At 44.9% G+C, this 24,883-nt stretch overlaps 3 protein-coding genes across 3 annotated transcripts in view; 1 reads left to right on the top strand and 2 right to left on the bottom strand.

Moving 5' to 3' along the window:
* The window catches only part of LOC143989392 (DNA primase large subunit-like), a 226,666-nt gene extending 214,535 nt beyond the window's left edge, over window positions 1-12,131 (bottom strand). Inside the window, exon 1 of the mRNA XM_077489511.1 lies at window positions 11,990-12,131. The gene's annotated coding sequence lies outside the window, so the exon portion shown is untranslated. The remainder of the gene's footprint in view (window positions 1-11,989) is intronic.
* On the bottom strand, window positions 11,638-13,601 carry LOC143989390 (centrosomal protein 43-like). The gene is given in 2 exon segments (XM_077489509.1): window positions 11,638-13,404; window positions 13,406-13,601. Coding segments are annotated over 2 exon segments (1,221 nt in total). The 5' UTR covers window positions 13,496-13,601; the 3' UTR covers window positions 11,638-12,273.
* A 17-nt stretch (window positions 13,602-13,618) lies between these two features.
* Window positions 13,619-24,883, top strand: part of LOC143989388 (ras-related protein Rab-23-like) — a 62,258-nt gene continuing 50,993 nt past the window's right edge. The window contains exon 1 of the mRNA XM_077489508.1: window positions 13,619-13,772. The gene's annotated coding sequence lies outside the window, so the exon portion shown is untranslated. The remainder of the gene's footprint in view (window positions 13,773-24,883) is intronic.

Raw genomic sequence — 24,883 nt, 5'->3', positions numbered from 1 at the left:
CTCTGTTATAGGGCATTACGGTGGACTTATATAAGAGGTCACCTGGAATAAGAGGAACAACACCTAGATCTGATAACTCCACCACAGGGGATGCTTAACGCAGACTATAGGTTGGACAGTATCAGGAAACGTAGTGCGGTAACGCAGGAATAGCCTCGTTTGGTGCCGGCCCTGAAGGCTCTACCTACCTAGGTAGGAAATACATAATATCACTGGAAGGTTAATACAATTGCAAAACGCAGGGAACAGTACGAACGGGATAACAACCTGGGAAACCCCCTAGTAGTGGGTAAACGGATTGTTATAGCTGAAGCGCGCAGGTGGTCTTTAAATATAGGCCCCCGTCTCGCAAAAGAAGCTGCGAAGATATAACAAGACAAAGGGGTTATAAGAAGACTATCAAACTGGGGAGACGACCACGGGAGATAAAAGAAAAAAACACCATGAGCAGAACCGCAAAACAAACCGTTAAGGGAGGCGGCTCTAAGACCCCAAAAAATAAACGTACTGAAAGCACTATAAAACAATATATGAACCAAGGAGCTAGCCCGAAGGGCGAAGGGAAGGATAAGCAGACCTCTAACCCGGAGGAGAGCAGCGGGATGGATAAAAAAACAGAGGGAACTTCAGATCAATCTAGAGAGGAATTGACAACCGAGAGCGAACTAGAATTAAGTAAATGGGAAGATCAAAGACCGGATGACAACGGGTTAACAAAAGAAGTGATGAGGGAGATGCTCTCAAAAGTGGAGAATGCCATAAAATCAGAGATAAGTATGTTACGAAGCGACCTGGGACATTTATTGATAAGAGTCGAGGCCGTAGAAGAAAAAATCAATATACAAGCCCAGGAGCTCAACAAAGCGCAGGAACAAGCCAAAGTTACACGTCGAAATCAGAGGAGAATTCTTTATCGACTCGAAGACCAAGAGAATAGAATCAGAAGACAAAATTTGAGAGTAAGATCTGTCCCAGAAAATAAGAGAGAAGAGCTAAAGGAGATCATAGAAGATATATTCCGACCAATAATAGATAGAGGACAAGAAGCATTCCCCAAGATTGAGAGGGCGCACCGGGTTGGGAAGAAAAGGCCAGACGAGATAGGAAGGTCGCGGGACATTATTGTTAGATTTGAACACTATGAAGACAAGGCAGAGATCTGGAGAAAATTAAGGGGGAAAACCCCACTAAAATACGCTGAAAAAGAAATACAAATTTTCCCAGACCTAGCGCCTGAGACTTTGGCTAGAAAGCGCCTTTTAAAACCACTGCTGGAACAGTTGAGAGCACAGAACATCAGATACAGCTGGGGGTTCCCAGCATGTCTGTTAGCATTTAAAGATGGAAGAACTGCTAAACTGAGTTTCCCAGAGGAATAAGGGGGATGAGGGGGGTAAGGGGACATGTCAGTAGTAAAATCCTCCAGGAAAAAGAAAGTAATCCAGTCAAAAAGATAAGATATGGATAACAAAAAAAAGGATTTAAATTTTATGTCTTACAACGTTAAGGGGCTCAACACTGCAAAAAAGAGGCACAAAACTTTGGCGGAACTGACACACTATCAGGCGGATGTGATCTTTTTGCAAGAGACACACATTCCACATACGTCTAAGATCAGGCTGCATTCTAAAGACTATCCAAGCTGGTATTATGGGGATACGATTACTAACAGAGCGAGGGGAGTTGCAATAGGGTTCGGGAAAAATACCAGTTTTTTAGTTGAGGGAAGAGAAACAGACCCAGAAGGAAGAGATCTATTTTTGAAAGGAAAACTGGGCAATACAACCTATACATTGGCCAATATTTACTCCCCAAATAAGAACCCCATAACATATTTGAGAAGAACTTTAGCTAAATTACAGGAATTCAAATGTGGATATGTGGTGTTGATGGGAGACCTGAATTTCTGTTTGAACCCTGAAATGGACAGTACGTCCCATGCACGGGGAGGGAGCAAGGTCCAATTGAAAAAGATTATTCAAGATTTGAATAAGAATCAACTAGTTGATGTTTGGAGAGCACAACATCCTAAAAAATTGGATTATACGTTCTTTTCTCCTGTGCATGGGACGTACTCCAGGATTGATTATATCCTGGTGGAACATCGAGTCCTTGAAACAGTTTTGGAAACAAGCATAGAAATAATAACACAATCAGACCACGCTCCAATAAAAATGAAGATACAGATCCCTGGGTATAGTAAACCAGCCACCAGGTGGCGGTTAAATGACGAATTAATCCGAGATAAAGAAGGTGGTGAAGTAGTAGGAAGAGAATTAGTAAAGTATTTTTCCATAAACGATACCGAGGGCATCTCGGGGCAAGTCCTCTGGGATGCCCACAAGGCTTATATCCGTGGGATCCTGATCGCTAGAGGCACACAGAAAAAAAAAAGAACGGGCTGAAAGAACCAATAAACTAAGTGAGGAAATTCGCAAGATAGAACAACAACACAAACTCGGGATCGCGGATAAGAAGGTATACCAAAAATTACTAACTAAAAGGGAAGAACTACAAGGGCTAAGAGAACAAGAAACAAAAAAATACTTTAATCAACTAAGGAAAATAAGTTACCAAGACGGGAACAAACCCACAAAATACCTGGCTAATAGACTCCAAAAGAAAAAAGCTATTAACTATATAGAGAAAATTCAAACAGAGCATGGGGACTTGGTGCATACGTCAAAGGAGGTCGGAGAAACATTCAAAAAATACTATGTGAGATTATACGCTATAAAAAATAAGAAGCCCGAAAAAGGGGGGGATATAAACAAAATAGACAGATACCTTAATAACGCGAGACTCCCCCAGATAGGGGAAATAGATCAAGAGAAGTTAGAAAGCCCCATAACGGTTTCTGAAATAAATAACGCACTGGCAGAGTCAGCATTAGGGAAGAGCCCAGGACCTGACGGATTAACAATCTACTATTATAAAAGGTTCAAGGAAATTCTGGTACCGGAACTTTGTCGGTATATGAATGGAATTGGAGAAAAATATGATATAAGTAGAGAGGCATTGTTTGCTTCTATTACTGTCATATTAAAGGAAGGGAAAGACAAGACCAAGTGTGCCAGTTATAGACCAATCTCACTCTTAAATGTAGATACTAAACTATTTGCAAAGGTACTAGCAAATAGAATGAAGACAGTAATGAACTTCCTGGTACACCCTGACCAGGTGGGGTTTGTGCCCGGCCGCGAGGGAAAAGATAATGGGGTTAGAACCTTATTATTGCTATCTCAAAGGGAGAAGACGGAACCCCCGGCTTTACTATTGTCAACAGATGCCCAAAAAGCTTTCGATAGGGTGGACTGGGGATTTATGTTTCAGACAATAGGAAAAATGGGTATTGGCCCAAGGATGGTCAAGTGGATTAAAACCTTGTATCAACATCCCACTGCGACTGTAAACATCAATGGGTTGCCCTCCCCTCCCTTTGAGATGGAAAATGGAACTAGACAGGGCTGTCCGCTCTCGCCCCTTCTTTTCGTGCTCTCATTGGAACCTCTACTCTTGACGATCAGAAATAACCCAGAAATAACGGGAATTATGGTGGGACAGGAGGAGCACAAACTTGCTGCATATGCAGATGATGTGCTATTTTACATCAGCAACCCCCAAAGTTCATTAATAAAAGTTATAGAGGCCCTTGACGAATATGGTAAAATATCAAATTTTAAGATAAATCAAACAAAATCGGAAATCCTTAATATAAACGTTAGCAAACAGGAAGAACAAATAATTCAGGGAAAATGTAGATTTAAGTGGGCAAAAGAACTGAAATACTTAGGAATAAAACTAGCACGAACGCTGGATAAGATGTTCCACTTGAATTACATCCCATTATTAAATGAAATTAAAGCGGAACTTAGGAAGGTAGCTAATGGATCCATTTCCTGGCTTGGCCGAATAAATGTATTTAAAATGTTCATCCTCCCCAAAATATTATATAAATTTCAGATGTTGCCAATCAATATACCCTCCAGTTATTTTTTAAGATTAAATTCGCTAATGAGCAAATATATATGGAATAATAAAAAACCTAGGATCTCCCACAGGGTATTAAAACAGGAGAAAAGGAAAGGGGGGCTGGCAGTTCCGGATTTGTACCACTATTACCAAGCAATCTTATTGTCTAGAATAGTCGAATGGGTAAGGGGGAAAAGGTATGAAAAAAGGTGGGTGAATCTTGAATGTATATATAGCAAGGCACGACTCGGGGAGATAGTGTGGAGTCCCCCAAAATATAGGGCACTGGATATAGCTACAAATGAGTTGACACGGATGGCACTTAAGACGTGGGATGGGGCATATAAAAGATTAAATGGACACTATAACTCACCGATGATAGTTTTAAGGGAGAATGAGTATTTTCCCCCAGGTAAAAGAGAGATAGCGGGGAACTGGATAAAAAAAGAAGGGGCACTATTAAATGATATAATCAGAAACGGGAAATTAATTTCACTTGAAGAATTAGTACGCACCGGATTTATGGTGAATGATAGATGGCGATATCTCCAACTGGCTCACTTTATACAAAGATTGCCCCAGCCACCTAGAGTGGAAAATGAATTTACGGGGTTAGAGAAACTCTGTAAGGCAGTTCAGAGTAAAGGTATAATATCAAGGCTATACAAACTGTTGATATTGGCCAGCCAGAGGGAGATACCGCCTTACATAAAAAAATGGGAGCACGAATTAGGGTCACAAATAAATCAAGAGATGATAAATAAAATACTGAAAATAACACATAGCTCGGCAATAGACAACAAGACCGCCGAGATGAATTACAAACTCATCTCGCGGTGGTACAACACACCAGATAAAATGGTGAAATACCAACAAGGAAGAACGGCGGAGTGCTGGCGGGGGTGTAAAGCCATAGGAACAATGACACACATATGGTGGGGTTGCGCAAAAATTAAGACATATTGGGAGGAGATCCTTCAAAGGATAAAGGAAATAACCCAAACAACTATAAAACTGGACCCCTGGCTAGTGCTTTTTCACGGGACTGAGGGGGGAGTTAAACAATATCAGGATACAATTATTCCACATCTTCTAAATGCCGCAAAAAAACTGATTCCCAGGAAATGGTATGAGGTCGAATGCCCAACGATATGGGAATGGGTAGACGCGGTGGAGGGAATATTTAATTGTGAAAGTATAGGCATGAATGATGAAGATGAAAGAATAGCATTTGCAAAAAAATGGAAAGGATGGAAAAAGTTTAAACAGAACTGGAGCTACGCAGTACAGCTAAGACCAAAAAGATAGGATCTAGAGGAGGATGCTTAGAAGAGGAATACTACTGACATCACGGGGCGGGAGGGGGAGGGGCGAGTTGGGTAGAGGGTAGATTATTAGAAAATAGGAGGGGTGACGTAATATATGTTATATTTTAAACGATAAAGAAATAAAGTTATAAAAGATTTATCCCAACTTACAAAAAAAATAAATAAAAAAAAGTGGGAGTAAAGAAACCTGCTACAATGATGTGAAAATAAATAAGAGACAGCGATGAACGTAAAGTTGATTCTAGTCTCCTTGAGGATTCGCTGATGTGGCAAAAGAAAAAAAAAAAAAAAAAAAAAGAAAAAAAAAAAAAAAAAGAATAATTTAAATTATCTTACCTCTCAAACACCTGGACTGGATCACACAAGGTTCGGAAACAGACAGTGGAATTCAGATCTATGGCCCCGCCCCTTTTTCACCAAATAACATTGATTGGGGGGACTTGTAAGGTTCGGTGAACTTCAAAGTCCAATACTCACCGAAGTGTTGTCGGGCCGTCTGATCTGAAAACCAGCGTGTTGCTCCCGGCTCGAAAGACCAAAAATGTTAGGAAATTCCCTTGTGATCAGTAAAAAAAACATCAGGTGTTCTGAGAAGCAGGAAAATTTATTTCTGATGTGGCCCACAACAGGGAGACATGCTTACAAGACGAAAGCTGAAGAAAAAGTCTCAACAAAAGAAAGTGTTCCGCCCTCACATATCCCACAAGAATAACATCTCCGTGCTTCTATTGGCTGAAAGAACATAAATAACGTGTCATGGCACAGGCTTGCACTTTATAAGCTATACATGTTCCGTGCATTCTTAGGCTATCATATTTAGTTAAATCTAATCATCATACTTACTATGGAGTTAATTAGGACAAAACAATACAATGAGTTATACAATAATGTGCTCAGAAGTAAGCTTTTTAACAAATCAGTCTCAGGACTATTGTTTTTCTAATAGTCACACAATAAACATTAAAAACTTTTCTAACAATAAAGTTACGTTATTGAATTTTAGAATCACATGATTGCAATGGTGTAGCATACGGCTGGGGTTGAATGGTAATATAATGCTTCATATAAAGTCCCTCCTCCCTCCCTCTTTCCAGTTTATACACATAAGGGATGGAGGCAGATGAATTCACCCATTCATTGCCTCATTTAAAGGCCCAACTTCTTGTTCTCTCCTCTTTTCGTAATGCTTTGATGCCCTTTGTTACTGACCTAGAACAAGTTCCTGTCTGGAACTCTTACTTTTCTGCCCGCCCGCCCGGATACCCGGAAGACACGCCGAGGCAACATGTCAGCTCCCTCTGCGTGGATCAGGTGAGATACCAGCGCCTCATTCTAAGGTGAGTATTTCATAATGAGCAAGTATGCACTGCATACTAGCTCAGTATGCCTTTGCCTTGCAAGTTTAAAAAAAATAAAAAAAAGTGCAGGTTTACTACCGCTTTAAGAACAAGGGTGTACCATATGTTAAACATTGTATAAAGGCGACTTGTATGCCCTGTCAAGATAGTCAGACCCCTCTTCCTAGAAAGCCTATGGAAAAACACATGTGTAAATGTGCCCTTGTCATGATACTTTTTTGTGATTAAAATCTACTATGAAGAATCGTTTTCTTGAGCATAAAGTCTGTAATTGAACAGGCTGATTTTAATATGTATAATTCCTTTCCTACAGATGCTGCTATTAAGGAAGCAATGAGAAGAAGCCTACTGGATATGCAATTCTTTTTGGAATGGATCTTTAACACTCCTGGTTCCTTATAAAAATAAAAAGAATGTTTGTCTTCAGTGCTGCTAAGAGCTCAATGCCTTAAATTAGACTCATGCTGTTCTGTTAACCTAAGTCCATTTAATACTTAAGTGATGTTCATGTCCTGACTTAAATGGGTGTCGTTCTTGTATAGCGCTACCTATACGAACTGAATCGCCTCAGGGCGCTTTCCTTTCCTCAGTTGGCATTTCTAACTCTGTATCTTGCATTAAACGTGGTATTGCAAACTTAGGATATTGCCATGAAGGGGGATTTGTGAATGGCAATTTGATATCCAATTTCAGGTATACATTGGTCATTCTGTAATATACCATGTATCAGATTCTCTGAGATCTCTCCTAACAGTAACAACTTATTAGCCAGTATCTGAGTAGGTTCTTTTCAGAACCAAGAGTAAGGCCTCATGCACACGAGACGCAGATGAAACCTCTGTTAAAAAAAAGCTGAAACGCGCGTTTTGCCGCGTTTGCATGTCGCGTTTAGAAGCGTTTGCGTTTAGACGCGTTTATAAAGATAACATCATGTAGACCCTCCCCAAGCTCTCAAAGCATTTTTTTTAACTATTTCTGCTATTTTGATCAGAGTGAGCAGCAGCAGCATAGAGAGCAGTTGTACACTTGCATTTGCCGTGTCACTTGCCACGGCACCTGCCACAAGTTGTGGATTGTCCACTTGCCACGTCACTTGCCACAAGTTGGGGATTGTCTACTTGCCACATCACCTGCCACGTCACCTGCCACAAATTGTGGATTGTCCACTTGCCACGTCACTTGCCACATCACCTGCCACGTCACTTGCCACGAGATGTGGATTGTCCACTTTCCACGTCATCTGCCATGCCACCTGCCACAAGCTGTGGATTGTCCACTTGCCACGTCACCAGCCACATCACCTGCCACAAGTTGTGGATTGTCTACTTGCCGCATCACTTGCCACATCACCTGCCACGTCACTTGCCACGTCACCTGCCACAAGTTGTGGATTGTTCACTTGCCACGTCACCTGCCACAAGTTGTGGATTGTCCACTCGCCACGTCACTTGCCACAAGCTGTGGATTGTCCACTTGCCACATCACTTGCCACGTCACCTGCCACATCACTTGCCACGTCACCTGCCACAAGTTTTGGATTGTCCACTTGCCACGTCACTTGCCACGTCAGCTGCCACGTCACTTGCCACGAGATGTGGATTGTCCACTTTCCACGTCATCTGCCATGCCACCTGCCACAAGCTGTGGATTGTCCACTTGACACGTCACCAGCCACATCACCTGCCACAAGTTGTGGATTGTCCACTTGCCACGTGACTTGCCACATCACCTGCCACGTCACTTGCCACATCACCTGCCACAAGTTGTGGATTGTCTACTTGCCGCGTCACTTGCCACTTCACCTGCCACGTCACCTGCCACAAGTTGTGGATTGTCCACTTGCCACGTCACTTGCCACAAGCTGTGGATTGTCCACTTGCCACATCACTTGCCACGTCACCTGCCACGTCACTTGCCACGTCACCTGCCACAAGTTTTGGATTGTCCACTTGCCACGTCAGCTGCCACGTCACTTGCCACATCACCTGCCACAAGTTGTGGATTGTCCACTTGCCACATCACTTGCCACGAGATGTGGATTGTCCACTTGCCATGTCACTTGCCACGTCACCTGCCACGTCACCTGCCACGTCAGCTGCCACAAGATGTGGATTGTCCACTTGTCACATCACCTGCCACATCACTTGCCACATCACCTGCCACAAGTTGTGGATTGTCCACTTGCCACGTCACTTGCCACATCACCTGCCACGTCACTTGCCACAAGATGTGGATTGTCCACTTTCCACGTCACCTGCCATGCCATCTGCCACAAGTTGTGGATTGTCCACTTACCACGTCACCAGCCACATCACCTGCCACAAGTTGTGGATTGTCCACTTGCCACACCACTTTCCACGTCACCTGCCACAAGATGTGGATTGTCCACTTGCCACGTCACCAGCCACATCACCTGCCACAAGTTGTGGATTGTCCACTTGCCACGTCCCTTGCCACGTCCCCTGCCACGTCACCTGCCACAAGTGGATTGTCCACTTGCCACATCACTTGCCACATCACCTGCCACAAGTTGTGGATTGTCCACTTGCCACGTCACCTGACACAAGTTGTGTATTGTCCACTCGCCACGTCACTTGCCACATCCCCTGCCACAAGTGGATTGTCCACTTGCCACATCACTTGCCCCATCACCTGCCACAAGTTGTGGATTGTCCACTTGCCACGTCACCTGACACAAGTTGTGGATTGTCCACTCGCCACGTCACTTGCCACATCACCTTCCACAAGTGGATTGTCCACTTGCCACGTCCCCTGCCACAAGTGGATTGTCCACTTGCCACGTCACTTGCCACGTCACCTGCCACAAGTTATGGATTGTCCACTTGCCACGTCACATGCCAGTCACCTGCCACAAGTTGTTGATTTTCCACTTGCCACGTCACCTGCCAAGTCACTTGCCGCGTCACCTGCCAGGTCACTTGCCACAAGTTGTCTATTGTCCACTTGCCACGTCACATGCCAGTCACCTGCCACAAGTTGTTGATTTTCCACTTGCCACGTCACCTGCCAAGTCACTTGCCGCGTCACCTGCCAGGTCACTTGCCACGTCACCTGCCACAAGTTGTCTATTGTCCACTTTCCACGTCACTTGCCACTTCACCTGCCACGTCACTTGCCACAAGTTGTGGATTGTCCACTTGCCACATCACTTGCCACCTGCCATGTCACTTGCCACAAGTTGTGGATTGTCCACTTGCCACGTCACTTGCCACAAGTTGTGGATTGTCCACTTGCAATTGCAATTGTTTAAAATATTTTTCTAATGGTTTTTCATCATTTGCAATCATTTTTGAGATTTTTAATGTAAAAAAAAAGGTCACCTTTAAAAACGCATATAAACGCAAACGCGGCTAAACGTGGTAGCGGCGTTTTGCCGCGTTTTGCGTCTGAAACGCAGAAATTTTTGTTTCTGAACGCATTTTTTTGCTTCTGGAAAAACGAGATTAAACGCAACTGCATATAAACGGAAAAAAACGAGACTGTGTGCATGGACACATAGGATAACATTGAATGAGTTCAGGTGCAGTTGAAAAAACTGTCCAACTGCATCTGAACGCGCGTTTAACTGCGTCTCGTGTGCATGAGGCTTAATAGTTAAGAAACATAAAAAAAAAAAAAATCGGATCACTTGGTAACTGATAATTGTTGGCTATACAGCTGTCAGATTTGGAGAAGGAAAAACCATGTGCAAGGCTTTAAATTGCTTTATCTTAACGGCTATGCAGGAAAAGTTCTATGTTGCGACTTGGTGCCAGGACTTTCAAAAAAGTGTTTTCAGCTGTCTTCACTGAATTATTTTAAAGTAGAATTCCAGAATATCTCTAATCTTAAAACTAATACTAATTAACCTGTAGAAGAATGCATATACTCTGGTCCGGTCACATGATCTCTCTTGTGTCGGCCTCACCGGCTACAGGGGAGAGTGAAGAGCACTCCAGCAATGGTTGGAATTACTGAGTGAGCCAGAACTACATAGCCATAGGCTTACTATTCGCCATCTGTTGTCAGCACTACCCGCCTCACTGATAGCTGAGGGAAGCCACTCACGTGACTGGAGAGCAGCAGACAGAAAATGAAGTATATACATTTCTTATATACAGGTTAGTTAGTAAAAGAAGCAAGTGGGAGCAGTTTTAAGATTAGTGAGATTGCAGAATTCCACTTTAAGCTTGGACATAGACATGAGATAACCATGATTGATGGGGGAAAACAATCATATGGGCAAACCTTGCCCCATTGGTATTGCTGATATATTAAATAGGTGGTGGTACTGCTGGATGCTTCTGCACTTCCATTTACTATAGTATATCTATGTATACATACTTGTTTAGTAAGATCCTTTTCGGCAGACTTGTCTTGCATGTCGGTGACCATGCAAACCAAGTATGCAACTCACTGGGATAGTTCCTGTATAGCTGAAATCAACCCTGCACTGAGCAATGATAAACATGCACAATAAGTTTGTCTGACATTAGGAAGTTCTACTTGCTACCACAGTCTGCTACTGCAGCCTGGTGAAAAAAAAATACACTTTGGCATATGTATATTCTCCCCTGCCAAAACAATGCAGTGTTTACCACTTGACCCAGTGCTGTTGATAGGGCAAAGCCCTATACTTGTACTAATACGTACTTTTAGTAAAGCTGTGCTTGTATAGACCTTTTTTTGGGAGAGTCCAGAATTTAGTATTTTTGCTTTGTTCTTGGTGCAGGCTTTTTTTTAAAAAATGGATTGTGCTCTTAAAATGTAGTGTGCTACTGTTGGCATCTGTTTCTGAAAATGCAAGGTGCTTGGCTGTCATGCTGATGCAGTGTCCAAACTAGAAAAGAGGGGGGGGGGGGGGGGCTGGGTGGGACTTTATATGGAGCCCGGCTAGGTATTGAGGTATGCAATCACATGGTGGTAATTCCACAGGAATATGCATTATATGATTAAAGATAACGTGGTAGACAATATCATCACCTTAATAGTTTATTGTACATAATTCACAATAGTTAGATTTATGTATAATAATTAAAAGTTCCAATTCATAATAGGGATAATATTATATATTAATATTAATGGAGGCAAAAATTGATGATAAAGTTACGTTATTGAATTTTAGAATCACATAATTGCAATGGTGTAGCATACGGCTGGGGTTGAATGGTAATATAATGCTTCATATAAAGTCCCTCCTCCCTCCCTCTTTCCAGTTTATACACATAAGGGATGGAGGCAGATGAATTCACCCATTCATTGCCTCATTTAAAGGCCCAACTTCTTGTTCTCTCCTCTTTTCGTAATGCTTTGATGCCCTTTGTTACTGACCTGGAACAAGTTCTTGTCTGGAACTCTTACTTTTCTGGCTTAGACTGTGTTTAAATTACAGAAGTAGCACAGCAAACAGCATTTTAGAAGGAAATTATCAAGGACTGACAAAATTCTTCTCTCAATAAGTTTCTTTTAAGACAAGCTGCAAGCAAGTAGGTGACAATTATTAAAAAACGTTATTGTTCATATTCCTAAATGTTCAGTCTGATGGTGGTTTATTCGGCACTAAAAAAAATTAAATAAAAAAACGTTTGAGATAAATGCAGAAAATGGTACATTTGTCATGAAACCTCTTCCAGGTAATCGGCAACATCACTTATATGAGATATAGAATTGTCTAAGGTGAAGTCCTCTAGTTTATGGTCACTGCCAGTGAGGTCATCAACAGACAATTCTTCTTCTAGATCCTCACCAATGCTGAGCTCACTTTTATCGGAGCGTTGACTAGTGCTGTTAAAGTCATCGGCGTACTCATCCTCATTCCCCGCTCCCAATTCAAGGGAAGCCATTTTCTCAGAAGCCGATCTGAGGTCCTTGTGTGGAGTATTGGGTGCTTCTGAACGGGAGCTGGGCTCAGATTTGTGAGACTGCGAATTAAGGAGGGCTGAAAGACTCTGGTGAGGCTTGCTGGTCTCCTCTTTCCAGCCATAGGTCTTCTCTGGTTTAGGAAGGGGGTCATCATAGAAGGAATCTCCTTCCAGGTCATCTTCATCCAGTTTGAGGCCCTCGCTTTCTTGTAGCTGGCGCTCATCTGCTGTGGGTTGTGGCTTCAGAAGGTGGTTGTCCATGAAGGGAGAGTTGTCTGTCCTAATATGGGGGTGCAGTTTGGTGGAGGAGGGGTATGGGATCTCAGAAACCTCCACAGGCCTACAGCGGTTGAATAGGCGCCTGTACATGGCTAGAAAGTGGTGCAGCTCTATGCGATCTTTATACTCATCGCTGATGTACCTGTCCAGCATGTCCCTGTTGGAGTGAGGGAAGAGCTCCCCGAATAACTCCCTCAGCTTCTCTCTGCTCATCTCCCCGTTCTTGTCCCGATCATACAGCTCAAACTTGGCCTGTACCTCTGCCAGGTGTCCGGGGGGCAGCTCCTGCTCGGGCAGCCCGTTCTGCCTACCCTGGAAGCTCCTGATCAGCTCTAGAAGTAACGGGCCTCCCTTCTCGGCCTCGGGCAGGCCCAGCTCTCCTGCCACCTCAGCCCGATCGTTAGGTGTGCTGGGCAGGTTGGCTTCAGGCTGGAGCACGGCCAGGGTGAAGTCCAGGTGGAAGTGCTGCAGGAAGTCAGTGACTAGGCCGGCTACCAGGCGGCCCTCTCTGCTGTTCAGGAACTGCCGGAGCCTCTCATTGACCAGGGCCGGCTTGTTGTCCGCCCGCTCCTGCTCCTCCAGAGCCATGAACACCGACGCTCGCAAGCTCCGCTTTGATCTTGTTCAGCACGCCATTGTTCTCCAGCGTGTGGATCAGCAGATCCCTCAGCTCGGTGTCCTCGTCGGCCGCAGACATTCTCGGGCGGTTAATAACACAAGTCTGTGACAGGAAGAAGTTTGCCCGCCCGTCGTCTGGGAGACGGCCGAATGCTAAACTGCCGGGGGTGTGTCCTGGTGCACGCTTGCGTGCTGACGTCACGGCGCACATCGGGCATGTAGATGGAAAGCCACGCCCGATACGCCGGGCGTCGCGGGAGTTGTCTTCCGGGATAAACACACTGCTGTACTGTCGGCTTACCCAGCGCTCACCAGGCACCGCCCACACCTGACTTCGCTTCTTCAATTCGTACAAGGTAGTAACTAGTGCTGTGCTATCAGCCTCTCTTCTCGTGTGCCTCCTGGTCAGTCTATGTGTGGGGGCATAGGGGCAATCTCTATGGCTGCCCAGTGTAGAGACAGTTTCCCAGTGGCTGGCAGGCTGGGCATTGAGCCTGTGGGGTCATTCTATGGTTGGCCAGTCTCTCTGTGGGGGCAATCTGTAGCATATCAGTGAACAGCCCCCTTCACCCATTAATATATATGGCTAGCAGTATGCAGCACCAGGAGCTACTGGCACCAAGGCCGATTTCAGATGGAGAGTTTACATCCATGCCCTGTGCAGGGTGGTGTTTTATGGAGAGATTACATCTGTGCTGGGTGGTGTTTTATGAAGAGATTACATCCATGCCCTGTGCAGGGTGGAGAGATTACATCAGTGCCCTGTGCTGGGTGGGGTCTTATGGAGAGATTACATCTGTACCCTGTGCTGGGTGGGGTCTTATGGAGAGATTACATTTGTGCCCTGTGCTGGGTGGGGTTTTATGGAGAGATTACAAACGTGCCCTGTGCGGGGTGGGGAGATTGCATCCGTGCCCTGTGCGGGGTGGGGAGATTGCATCCGTGCCCTGTGCGGGGTGGGGAGATTGCATCCGTGCCCTGTGCGGGGTGGGGAGATTGCATCCGTGCCCTGTGCGGGGTGGGGAGATTGCATCCGTGCCCTGTGCGGGGTGGGGTCTTATGGAGAGAGTGCATCTGTGCCCTGTGCTGGGTGGGGTCTTATGGAGAGAGTGCATCTGTGCCCTGTGCAGGGTGGGGTCTTATGGGGGTTCACAGGTTTTCCTTGCATCCCCTGCACCGGTATCCCCATTTGTGTCTATTGGGACACAGCAGTCCTAATAACATCCATGTAGGTGCGTGATCCTGATTATCACCCTGGGAGTGTTGCCGAGCACCCACACAGACAACAATGGGACTGCTGGCACAGGGATGCCCGCAACACCTGTTCATACCTGTGCTGGTAAAACATGACCCTACACAGTGCGTGGCTGTAATTGCCCTGAGTGAATGAGGCCTACATTACACCTGTCTTTTATGTACTTCTCCTATGGATTACTGGAGTGTGTTCTTTCTGCACTCCTGTGACCTTTTTTCAGCTGACATTGGGCTAAAGTCCACTGTCGGCTGATGTCACTCATCCAGTCCAGGCTCAGGAAAGATCCCAGCTATATTGTCAGGATCCACCCAGAAGCCTGGACCAGCACCTTGCTCAACCTCACAGTGCTGAGATCCTGAGCCAGCCCAGCGCTTCAGTGAGTGCTGGGGGGGGGGGGGGGGAGAACAGAGAGCCACTGACTGACAGTCACAGCCCTCTTCTCAGAGCAGAGGGGGAACTGTATGATCAGCTGTGTTGTTCTCACTGCAGAGACAGCAGGGGACAGATTCTCCATGCACCTAGGTGATTATAAATTTTGTTTAATTTAAATCCAGACCTCTTTTAAAGTATAACTAGCACTGATCATGGGCTCACTGTTCACTTTAAAAAAAAAAAAATTTTTTTTTTTTTATAAACCTTCTTGAAATATCATAGTGATTTTTAAGTACTTTGGCCACTGCATGGTGTGAGGCCATGGATTGGCTCGCACTGCTCTGCTCTGTAAAAAAATAAGTATGGCCTGCCACCCAAATGATAGAGACAGGGGGGTATGGATTGGGGAGGACAGTAAAGGTGCAAACTCGTTAGGCAGGGGGGAATTATTAAAGCAGTTGTGGGAGTTCATCTAAAAGAGATCTTCCTTCCTCTGAATATATGAACATATTCCAGGGAAGCCACTTTTTCTTGGACAAGGCACTTTTTGCCTTGTCTTGCAGTGGGACTGTGCTGGAAAATAGCTGCCCAGCACAGTCTCGCCACACTTCTTGTGAATAAGCTCTGAAACCAAAGTGTCAGACTTAAAGCGGAGGTCCACCCTAAAGTGGACCTTCCGCTCATTGGAACCCTCCCCCCCTCCGGCGCCACAATTGGCACCTTTCAGGGGGGTGCAGGTACCTGTACAGTACAGGTATCTGCACCCACTTCCGGCGTAGATTCTGCAGAAGGTACGCCCCTTTCCGCAGAATCTACGCCCCTTTCCGAAGGTCGCCCGCTGCCTGCTGGGAAACACACGGATCCCAGGGACAGCGGGGACCATCCTTATTGTGCAGTACGACTCGCGCATGCGCAGTAGGGAACCAGGAAATGAAGCCGCAAGGCTCCACTTCCTGATTCCCATACCCAAGATGGCGGCGGCAGCACCCGAGAGACTATCGAGAGATCGGCTTCGGGTGCCGACATCGCGGGCGTGCTGGGCGGGTAAGTGTCATTTTAAAAGTCAGCAGCTGCAGTATTTGTAGTTGCTGGCTTTAAAAAAAAAAAAAAACGGCGGACTCCCGCTTTAAAGCAGAACTAACCCATTGATTTAAGTTTCCCAAAACGGTCACGTTCAAGGCATGCCATGAATGACAACTGCCACAGTTGCTTGTGCTCTCAGCTGAGCTGTCAAGCCATCAGTGGCTGATGTCGTCATAACTGATTGCATGTGCAGCACCATGGCAACTACAGATCAGAGTTTAAGAGGCTAGCTTCCTTGGCTGTAAAGGATTGGAGGGCCTAGTTTCACTGACTAAGTTTAACGTAGCACTAAACACCACAGATACCTCCACTCAAATGATGCGGCAGCAACAATGTTCCATCACCGGCTCTGATGATTTCTCCCCAGCGTCTTCCAGTTGCTTGATCTTTGGCTGACTGGGGAATGACTTCACTAATGCGTATGTGCACATGGGTTCATTCATACCAGTGCTGAGCATGTACATAAAGCTGTGCCGCTCAATATACATTCCATAGAAGATTGTGATCAGGTGGGTCATTTTGTTTTATTGCAGACATATCCTGTCTCTTCTGCAATAAGGAACCTGCTTGATCCTGCACGACAAAGGTGCATGCACTTTTATTTTTATTTTTTGCTGGTCCATAATCAGATTGCATGGGTGTTCACACCCATGCGATCCGATCCTGCCAATCGCACTGCATTTTGCAAACCATTTTTGGGGTGTAGTTAACTGATCATTGACACCTGCAGCATTTTGCATGAATGGCGTACGATTGTGATGCAGTGAGGGAAGCGCACAGGAACCGCTGCAAATTCCGCACTGCATCGGTGTTAACCTAGGCTCAGGGCCCATTTACAGGACAACACGTAAAAATGGCACCTGCAGTAAATTATATTCCAGCACATTTGTGTGCATTTTTTTTTGCGCACTTCCATGCATTTTTATACGTTTTTTTTTCTGCATACTTCTTTTCTTAAAAGGCAGATTTCCTATGACCTAATTATTGCGGACGAGAGTGCATTGCCTTCATGCGTATTTATGTGTGTTCCTATGCACATCTCTGGAATGCAGATAAATACAGCGCTCTTGTGTGAACATGACACATGGGAAAGACGTATAGAAAACAATAGTTTTCTAAGTCTGTGTTGCCTGCATTCATCCATGAGGAAAAAGAGATGACTGCACATACTGTGAGCCGGTCCCCAGTTTCATGTGTCCCTTGTGCTCCTGTCTTCTAGTAGAAATCTTCTGTGCAGAAGGGATTAATAAAATTGAGGAGCTGTCATCAAAAGTGGCCGACTGTGCCTACCTTTTCTGCCCAACTCCTCCATTCATAGAAGCCACACTACAGCTTCTATGTCTGCTTGTCCTCCATTCAGAGATCCCGTTTCAGAGGATTGATATCTCCGCCCCATCCATTCATAGAAATTGTAGTACAGCTTCTATGAATGGAGGTAAGGGCGGGCATAGTTGGGCATGCTTGATGACAACCTGTGTCAGCACCTCCGTTCTATTAACTCTCACTGCACTGGAAAATTCAGGGAGTGGGGCATTGGAGAATGGATGATTTCTACTTGACTAAAAGAAGCACAAGAAACAAATCACACTAATGGGAATTAACGCCATTTGTGTTTTTAAATAAAGTACATTTAGTGCCATTTCACACTTGTGCGATGCCAGACATCGCATGTAATGTGAACAGCAGTGGCGCTGCGAATTACATGCGCTGTCTGTGCAGTGTGATGTCAGCCATACAGATAGTATGGCTGATAATGATATCACACCGCATTCGGTCCAAACACGCACAGGACCCTTTTTTCCGCTTGGACCAGAATCGGATCGCATGTGTGTTCACGCATGCGATCCTATTCATGTCCAAACTGTCAGTTCGCAGTGCAATATGCGAGCTGGAATGGGGGTGTCGTTAAGGTATATAATGACACTCCCCAGCAGTTCGCATATGGCAGTGTGAACTGGCTTGCATGTCGGGAAAGATTTGGGAACCTGCAGTTGATTCGCAGGGTTCTCGCATCGCACTAGTGTAAACCGGCACTTGGGCTTTAAGCATTTCTCTGATTGTGGCTGATTTAAAAAAATAAAAAATCCTCACTTTGCAGTTTAACTTAAAAACAATATCCAGTCATGTGCAAATTGAAATATTTTTAAACATTGAATTTTGCTTGCTCATGATTGGAAGACACACGTCAGAAATTATTTTGCTAATTCACTAATCGAAGTAATATTGTATTGCAAGTGGAAAAGCTTAATTCAATTTAGTAAATCGGCCAGATTGTCTCCCCAGCAAAAATGTGACTAGATAATACTTGATGAACTGGGTTGAAGACTGTTATTACTCCAGGGCATGTGTTTGCCCACTATGTTCACACCTGTGTTGATGAATACCAAGAGAAAGCTGTGACCAGTTGGCTGTCGCAGTTCCTGTTCAGCCCTAAAGTAAATAAACTGCCCTCTCCATGACAACCTCCTTGTCTTCTCCACCTAGCGTCCCCTGGAGCTATACACATACATATCTGCTTACAAATGTTACAGTAACCTGGAGAACATTGATGTGCTTTTTGTACAACCTCTTTACTGCTCCTGACTACATAGCACAGTGAGTATATTTCCCTTTTCTGCGTGTTTCTAGTTTGTGTAAGTAGATAATGGCAGGGAAATGTTCCGTTATGTGTCATAGAAGATCTGCGTTCCATGTTCTTCCAAGGCACACACTTGGATTTCGGCTTTACTTTAGCAGATTGGAAATCCTGAAGTCTTATGTGCTAACGCCCTAAACATATGTTTCCAACAAAAATATTTTGCTGATGAATGTGAAGCATCCCAAGAACCATCCATAAATGTACTGTTAAGTTCTTATCCAGAACACATTTGAATTGGCCTCCTCGTTTTATTTTATGGCTTTATATTGCCTTTTCCAACCAATGTTTGAGCAGCAGCTTCTGGGGCCAAGGGTGTATGTACTTTTTTCCACAGTACCTCATTATATCCATTTATATTTTTGTTAAATGATTGAAAAGGCAAATGTTTGCCTTTTCAGGTATGTTGAGGAGGTCAACAATTGCCAGTGGGTTGCACTTCTTTTTACGCATGAATGCGGATCATGTAAATTCACCCCATAGTAATTTGTAAATTATACTGTGCAAGCTGTTCTGTTATGCCTAGTACATGCGATCATAATATCGGACGGAAAAAAACACCTTTTGTAGGGGTTTTCCGATAATCTATTCGTTAGCACACAGCTTTCAAGAGCCGATCACGACAGTTCATGCAAAAGTATTCAAAGGGACAAGTACAAAATTTGTCATGCAAGATAACAGAACAAACAATTTTCATGTAATAGTATTTGTAAGAAAAAAAATGGTGTAACCAAGACCATGCATGCTCAGAAACTAAAGAATGCAATACATCACTTCCTGCAACACTGTACCCATATGAAATGTTTATAAATTTTTTTTTATTTTTCTCAGAGCTTTCTTTTGGTGGTATTTTATCACCACTGGGTTTTTTATTTTTTGCTAAACAAACAAAAAAAGACCAAACATTTTGGAAAAAAAACACAACATTTTTCATAATAAAATTTTGGAAACGGGTAAATTTTCTCCTTCACTTATGAGGCGGCACTGTTGGGGACTGATGGGTGGCACTGATTAGCAGTACTGATGGGCATTAAAGTGGTTGTAAACCCTTACAGACCACTTTGACCTACAGGTAAGCCTAGATTAAGGCTTACCTGTAGGTGCAAGAAATATCTCCTAAACCTACACGGTTAAGGAGATATTTGCAAAAGACAGGCACCGCTGTCTACGGCACATGTGCCGTAGACAGCGGCGCACTGCTGAGCGTGCCGTTGCTAACAGTGATCATGCCGCTAGCAACGGCTCACACGATGTGATGTCATCTTGGCTCTGGCCAATCACAGTGCCGGAGCCATGATAACCAGAAGAAAGATGGACGCTTTGTGGAAGAGGGGACAGCAGTGACATCGCAGGAAGTAAAAGCCATCAGGGGCCGATGGCCCTCTAACAGAAGCTGGTTAACGGCTTTCTTCATTTCTTTACGCTGACTGCGTGTCGGGTTAAAAAAAAAAAAAAACTGATAACCGCCTTCTGTAAACTTCTGTGATCAGCTGTTATTGGCCCTTTACCTCTATCGGTGATCACCCGAGTCCCAAGGACTCGCGATCACAGAGTGTGCCAACTGCACGCCAGAACAGGAGGACATCTATATAAACCCTCCCGACACTTTCCGGCTATATCGTGGGCACAAAGTGGTTAATAAGATGCAGTCTTCCTCCGCTTCGCTTCTGGTTGTCAAGACTGTTTTCTTACTGATAGTCTTTGTGTGTGTGTGTGTGGTGTCCGTGGCGTCCTATATAAGATGGGTACACATAGGAGGTTTGTCTGAGTAATAAATGCAGTAGCAAACATCTTGTGAAACATTCTCTTAGGCAGGAATTGTACATTTGATGATAAAGTCAGCTGTTCTTTAGATAAAACCTGCACTGGGAGAAATATTTAACCACTTGCCGACCGCCTCACGCCGATCTACGTCATCAGAATGGCACGGGCAGGCATAAGCACATATATGTACGTCCTTTGCCTCCCGCGGGTCGGGGGCCCGATCGGGCCCCCGCCCGGTGCCTGCGGCGGTCGGTTTTCGTTCGGGAGCGATCCCGGACGAGGGGACGGCCATTCATTCATGGCCACCCCCTCGCGATCGCTCCCGACGAATGGAAATCCCCGGTGACATCACTTCCTCTCCTGTAATGTAAACACAGGAGAGGAAGTGATGTATTCTCTCCTCCGTGTCGGTATTTTCCGTTCCGACACGGAGGAGAGCGGATCAGTGAGTTGCACCAACACATCCCACACACAGTAGAACATGCCAGGCACACTCACACCCCCCCTTTACCCCCCGATCACCCCCCCAATTACCCCTGCCCCCCAGTCACAGTGACACCAATGTCATTTTTTTTTTTTTTTTTTTTTTTTTTGCATTGGTGTCATTTGTGACTGTAATAACTGTTAGGGCAGTTAGGGTTAGCCCCCTTTAGTTCTAATGTACCCCCCTAACCCCCCCAATAAAGGTTTAACCCCGTGATCACCCCCCGTCGCCAGTGTCACTAAGGCTGGGTTCACATTGCAGCGGTTTATGAGAACGAATGTGATTCGCACCGCACTGCAGTGCAAATCACATCCGATCTCTGTGCGATTCGAGTTCAGCCATTCGCCGCACCCGCCGCACCCGCCACACCCGCCGCACCCGCCGCAAATTCGCACGGGACCCTTTTTTTGGCCCGCAGCAGAATCGGATCGCATGGGTGTTCACACCATGCGATCCGAGTTTGCAGATCGCACTGCGATATGCGAACTGATCTGGGGGTGTCAGTAACATTTCACTGACACTCCCAGCAGTTCGCATAGGGCAGTGTGAACTGCCGCCGGGAGGCATGCGATGCGGGAACCCGCCGCGGATTCGCGGCGTTTCCGCATCGCTCCAGTGTGAACCCAGCCTAATAAGCGATCATTTTTCTGATCGCCGTATTAGTGTCACAGGTGACGCTAGTTAGGCAGGTAGGTATTTAGGTTCGCCGCAGCTTTTTATAGCGCTAGGGACCCCCATATACTACCGCATAAAGCCCCCTGATTGCCCCCTAGTTAACCCTTTCACCAGTGATCACCATATAACTGTTACAGGTGACGCTGGTTGGTTAGTTATTTTTTTATAGTTTCAGGGCACCCGCCATTTATTACCTAATAAAGGTTTAACCCCCTGATCACCCGGCAGGTGTCATTTGTGACTAATAACTGTTAGGGCAGTTAGGGTTAGCCCCCTTTAGTTCTAAGGTACCCCCCTAACCCCCCCCAATAAAGGTTTAACCCCGTGATCACCCCCCGTCGCCAGTGTCACTAAGGCTGGGTTCACATTGCAGCGGTTTATGAGAACGGATGTGATTCGCACCGCACTGCAGTGCAAATCACATCCGATCTCTGTGCGATTCGAGTTCAGCTATACAGATAGTATGGCTGAATTCGTGTCGCACCCGCCGCAAACTCGCACGGGACCCTTTTTTTGGTCCGCAGCAGAATCGGATCGCATGGGTGTTCACACCATGCGATCCAAGTTTGCAGATCGCACTGCGATATGCGAACTGATCTGGGGGTGTCATTAACATTTCACTGACACTCCCAGCAGTTCGCATAGGGCAGTGTGAACTGCCGCCGGGAGGCATGCGATGCGGGAACCCGCCGCGCATTCGTGGCGTTCCCGCATCGCTCCAGTGTGAACCCAGCCTAATAAGCGATCGTTTTTCTGATCGCTGTATTAGTGTCACAGGTGACGCTAGTTAGGCAGGTAGGTATTTAGGTTCGCCGCAGCTTTTTATAGCGCCAGGGACCCCCATATACTACCGCATAAAGCCCCCTGATTGCCCCCTAGTTAACCCTTTCACCAGTGATCACCATATAACTGTTACAGGTGACGCTGGTTGGTTAGTTATTTTTTTATAGTTTCAGGGCACCCGCCATTTATTACCTAGTCTCACTAGTGTACCCCTAAATTTAGGGGTGTCTACTTTCTAAAATGGGGTCATTTGGGGGGGGGGGGTTTGTGCCATCTTGGCATTTTATGGCCTTCAAAACTGTAACGCCCTTAGAAAGCCTGAAGGCGGTGCTTGGTTTTTGGGGCCCCGTACGCGGCTAGGCTCCCAAAAAGTCCCACATATGTGGTATCCCCGTACTCAGGAGAAGCAGCAGAATTTATTTTGGGGTGTCATTTCACATATGCCCATGGCATGCGTGAGCAATATATCATTTAGTGACAACTTTGTGAAAAAAAAAAAAAGTTTGTAATTTTCCCGCAACTTGTGGCAAAATATAAAATATTCCATGGACTCAACATGCCTCTCAGCAAATAGCTTGGGGTGTCTACTTTCTAAAATGGGGTCATTTGTGGGGGTTTTGTGCCATCTTGGCATTTTATGGCCTTCAAAACTGTAATAGGTAGTGAGAAGTGAACTCAAAAAATTACGCCCTTAGAAAGCCTGAAGGCGGTGCTTGGTTTTCGGGGCCCCGTACGCGGCTAGGCTCCCAAAAAGTCCCACATATGTGGTATCCCCGTACTCAGGAGAAGCAGCAGAATTTATTTTGGGGTGTCATTTCACATATGCCCATGGCATGCATGAGCAATATATCATTTAGTGACAACTTTGTGAAAAAAAAAAAAAAAAAAAAAAAGTTTGTAATTTTCCCGCAACTTGTGGCAAAATATAAAATATTCCATGGACTCAACATGCCTCTCAGCAAATAGCTTGGGGTGTCTACTTTCTAAAATGGGGTCATTTGTGGGGGTTTTGTGCCATCTTGGCATTTTATGGCCTTCAAAACTGTAATAGGTAGTGAGGCGTGAAATCAAAAATTGACGCCCTTAGAAAGCCTGAAGGCGGTGCTTGGTTTTCGGGGCCCTGTACGCGGCTAGGCTCCCAAAAAGTCCCACATATGTGGTATCCCCGTACTCAGGAGAAGCAGCAGAATTTATTTTGGGGTGTCATTTCACATACGCCCATAGCATGTGTGAGCAATATATCATTTAGTGACAACTTTGTGTAAAAAAAAAAAAAAAATTTTTTTTTGTCATTATTCAATCGCTTGAGGCAAAAAAATAAAATATTCAATGGGCTCAACATGCCTCTTATCAATTTCCTTAGGGGGTCTACTTTCCAAAATGGGGTCATTTGGGGGGGTTTTGTACTGCCCTGTCATTTTAGCACCTCAAGAAATGAGATAGGCAGTCGTAAACTAAAAGCTGCGTAAATTCCAGAAAACGTACCTTAGTTTGTAGATGTGACAACTTTTGCGCAAACCAATAAATATACAATTATTGACTTTTTTTTTACCAAAGACATGTGGCTGAATACATTTTGTCCTAAATGTATGACTAAAATTGAGTTTATTGGATTTTTCTAATAACAAAAAGTAGAAAATATCATTTTTTTTCAAAATTTGCGGTCTTTTTACGTTTATATCGCAAAAAATAAAAATCGCAGAGGCAATCAAATACCATCAAAAGAAAGCTCTATTTGTGGGAAGAAAAGGACGCAAATTTTGTTTGGGTACAACATTGCATGACCGCGCAATTACCAGTTAAAGCAGCGCAGTGCCAAAGTGTAAAAAGACCTCTGGTCATTTACCAGCAAAATGGTCCGGTCTGAAAGTGGTTAAGTTGCCATTGTTACCCTTTCCTTCTACTAGAGATCGTTACATTGCTGTCTGAGTCACTGACTTGGAGCAAGGAAGGAAGACAACCAAAAATCAGTAATGATACTCCATGAGTTTTAGCCCAGGTTTCTTTAAGGCCCCTTTCACACTGCTGTAACTTGAAAGTTGCGTGATTTTGATGCGATTTCAGGGAATGTCTGTTTAAACTTGAGGTCTCTGGACCTTAACTCATATCAAAGTCAGACCAAAGTAGTACAGGGACTTGTCATACGAGTCTTATGTCCAAAGTCGCACAAGAGTGAAACGGGCCTTAAAGCGAGTTCCACCCAAAAATGGAACTTCTGCTTTAAGCACCCCACATCCCCTTGCATGCCACATTTGGCATGTAATATATATATATATATATAATATTTTTTTTTTTGGGGGGGGGGGGGGGACTTCCTGTCCCACTTTCTCCTTCTGCCCAGGTGACTCCTCCTTTTGCCTTAGGCAATCTCCTGGGACACGTGACAGGTTCCAGGAGTGCAGTGTAACCCGCGCAT

The sequence above is a fragment of the Lithobates pipiens genome, unplaced genomic scaffold (genome assembly GCF_037356315.1).
Source record: "Lithobates pipiens isolate NorthernLeopardFrog02 unplaced genomic scaffold, aLitPip1_a1.2 Scaffold_18, whole genome shotgun sequence".
NCBI classification, from domain to species: Eukaryota; Metazoa; Chordata; class Amphibia; order Anura; family Ranidae; genus Lithobates; species Lithobates pipiens.
Note: the sequence above shows the minus strand (reverse complement) of the source record. Positions and strands in the feature narration are given on the sequence as shown.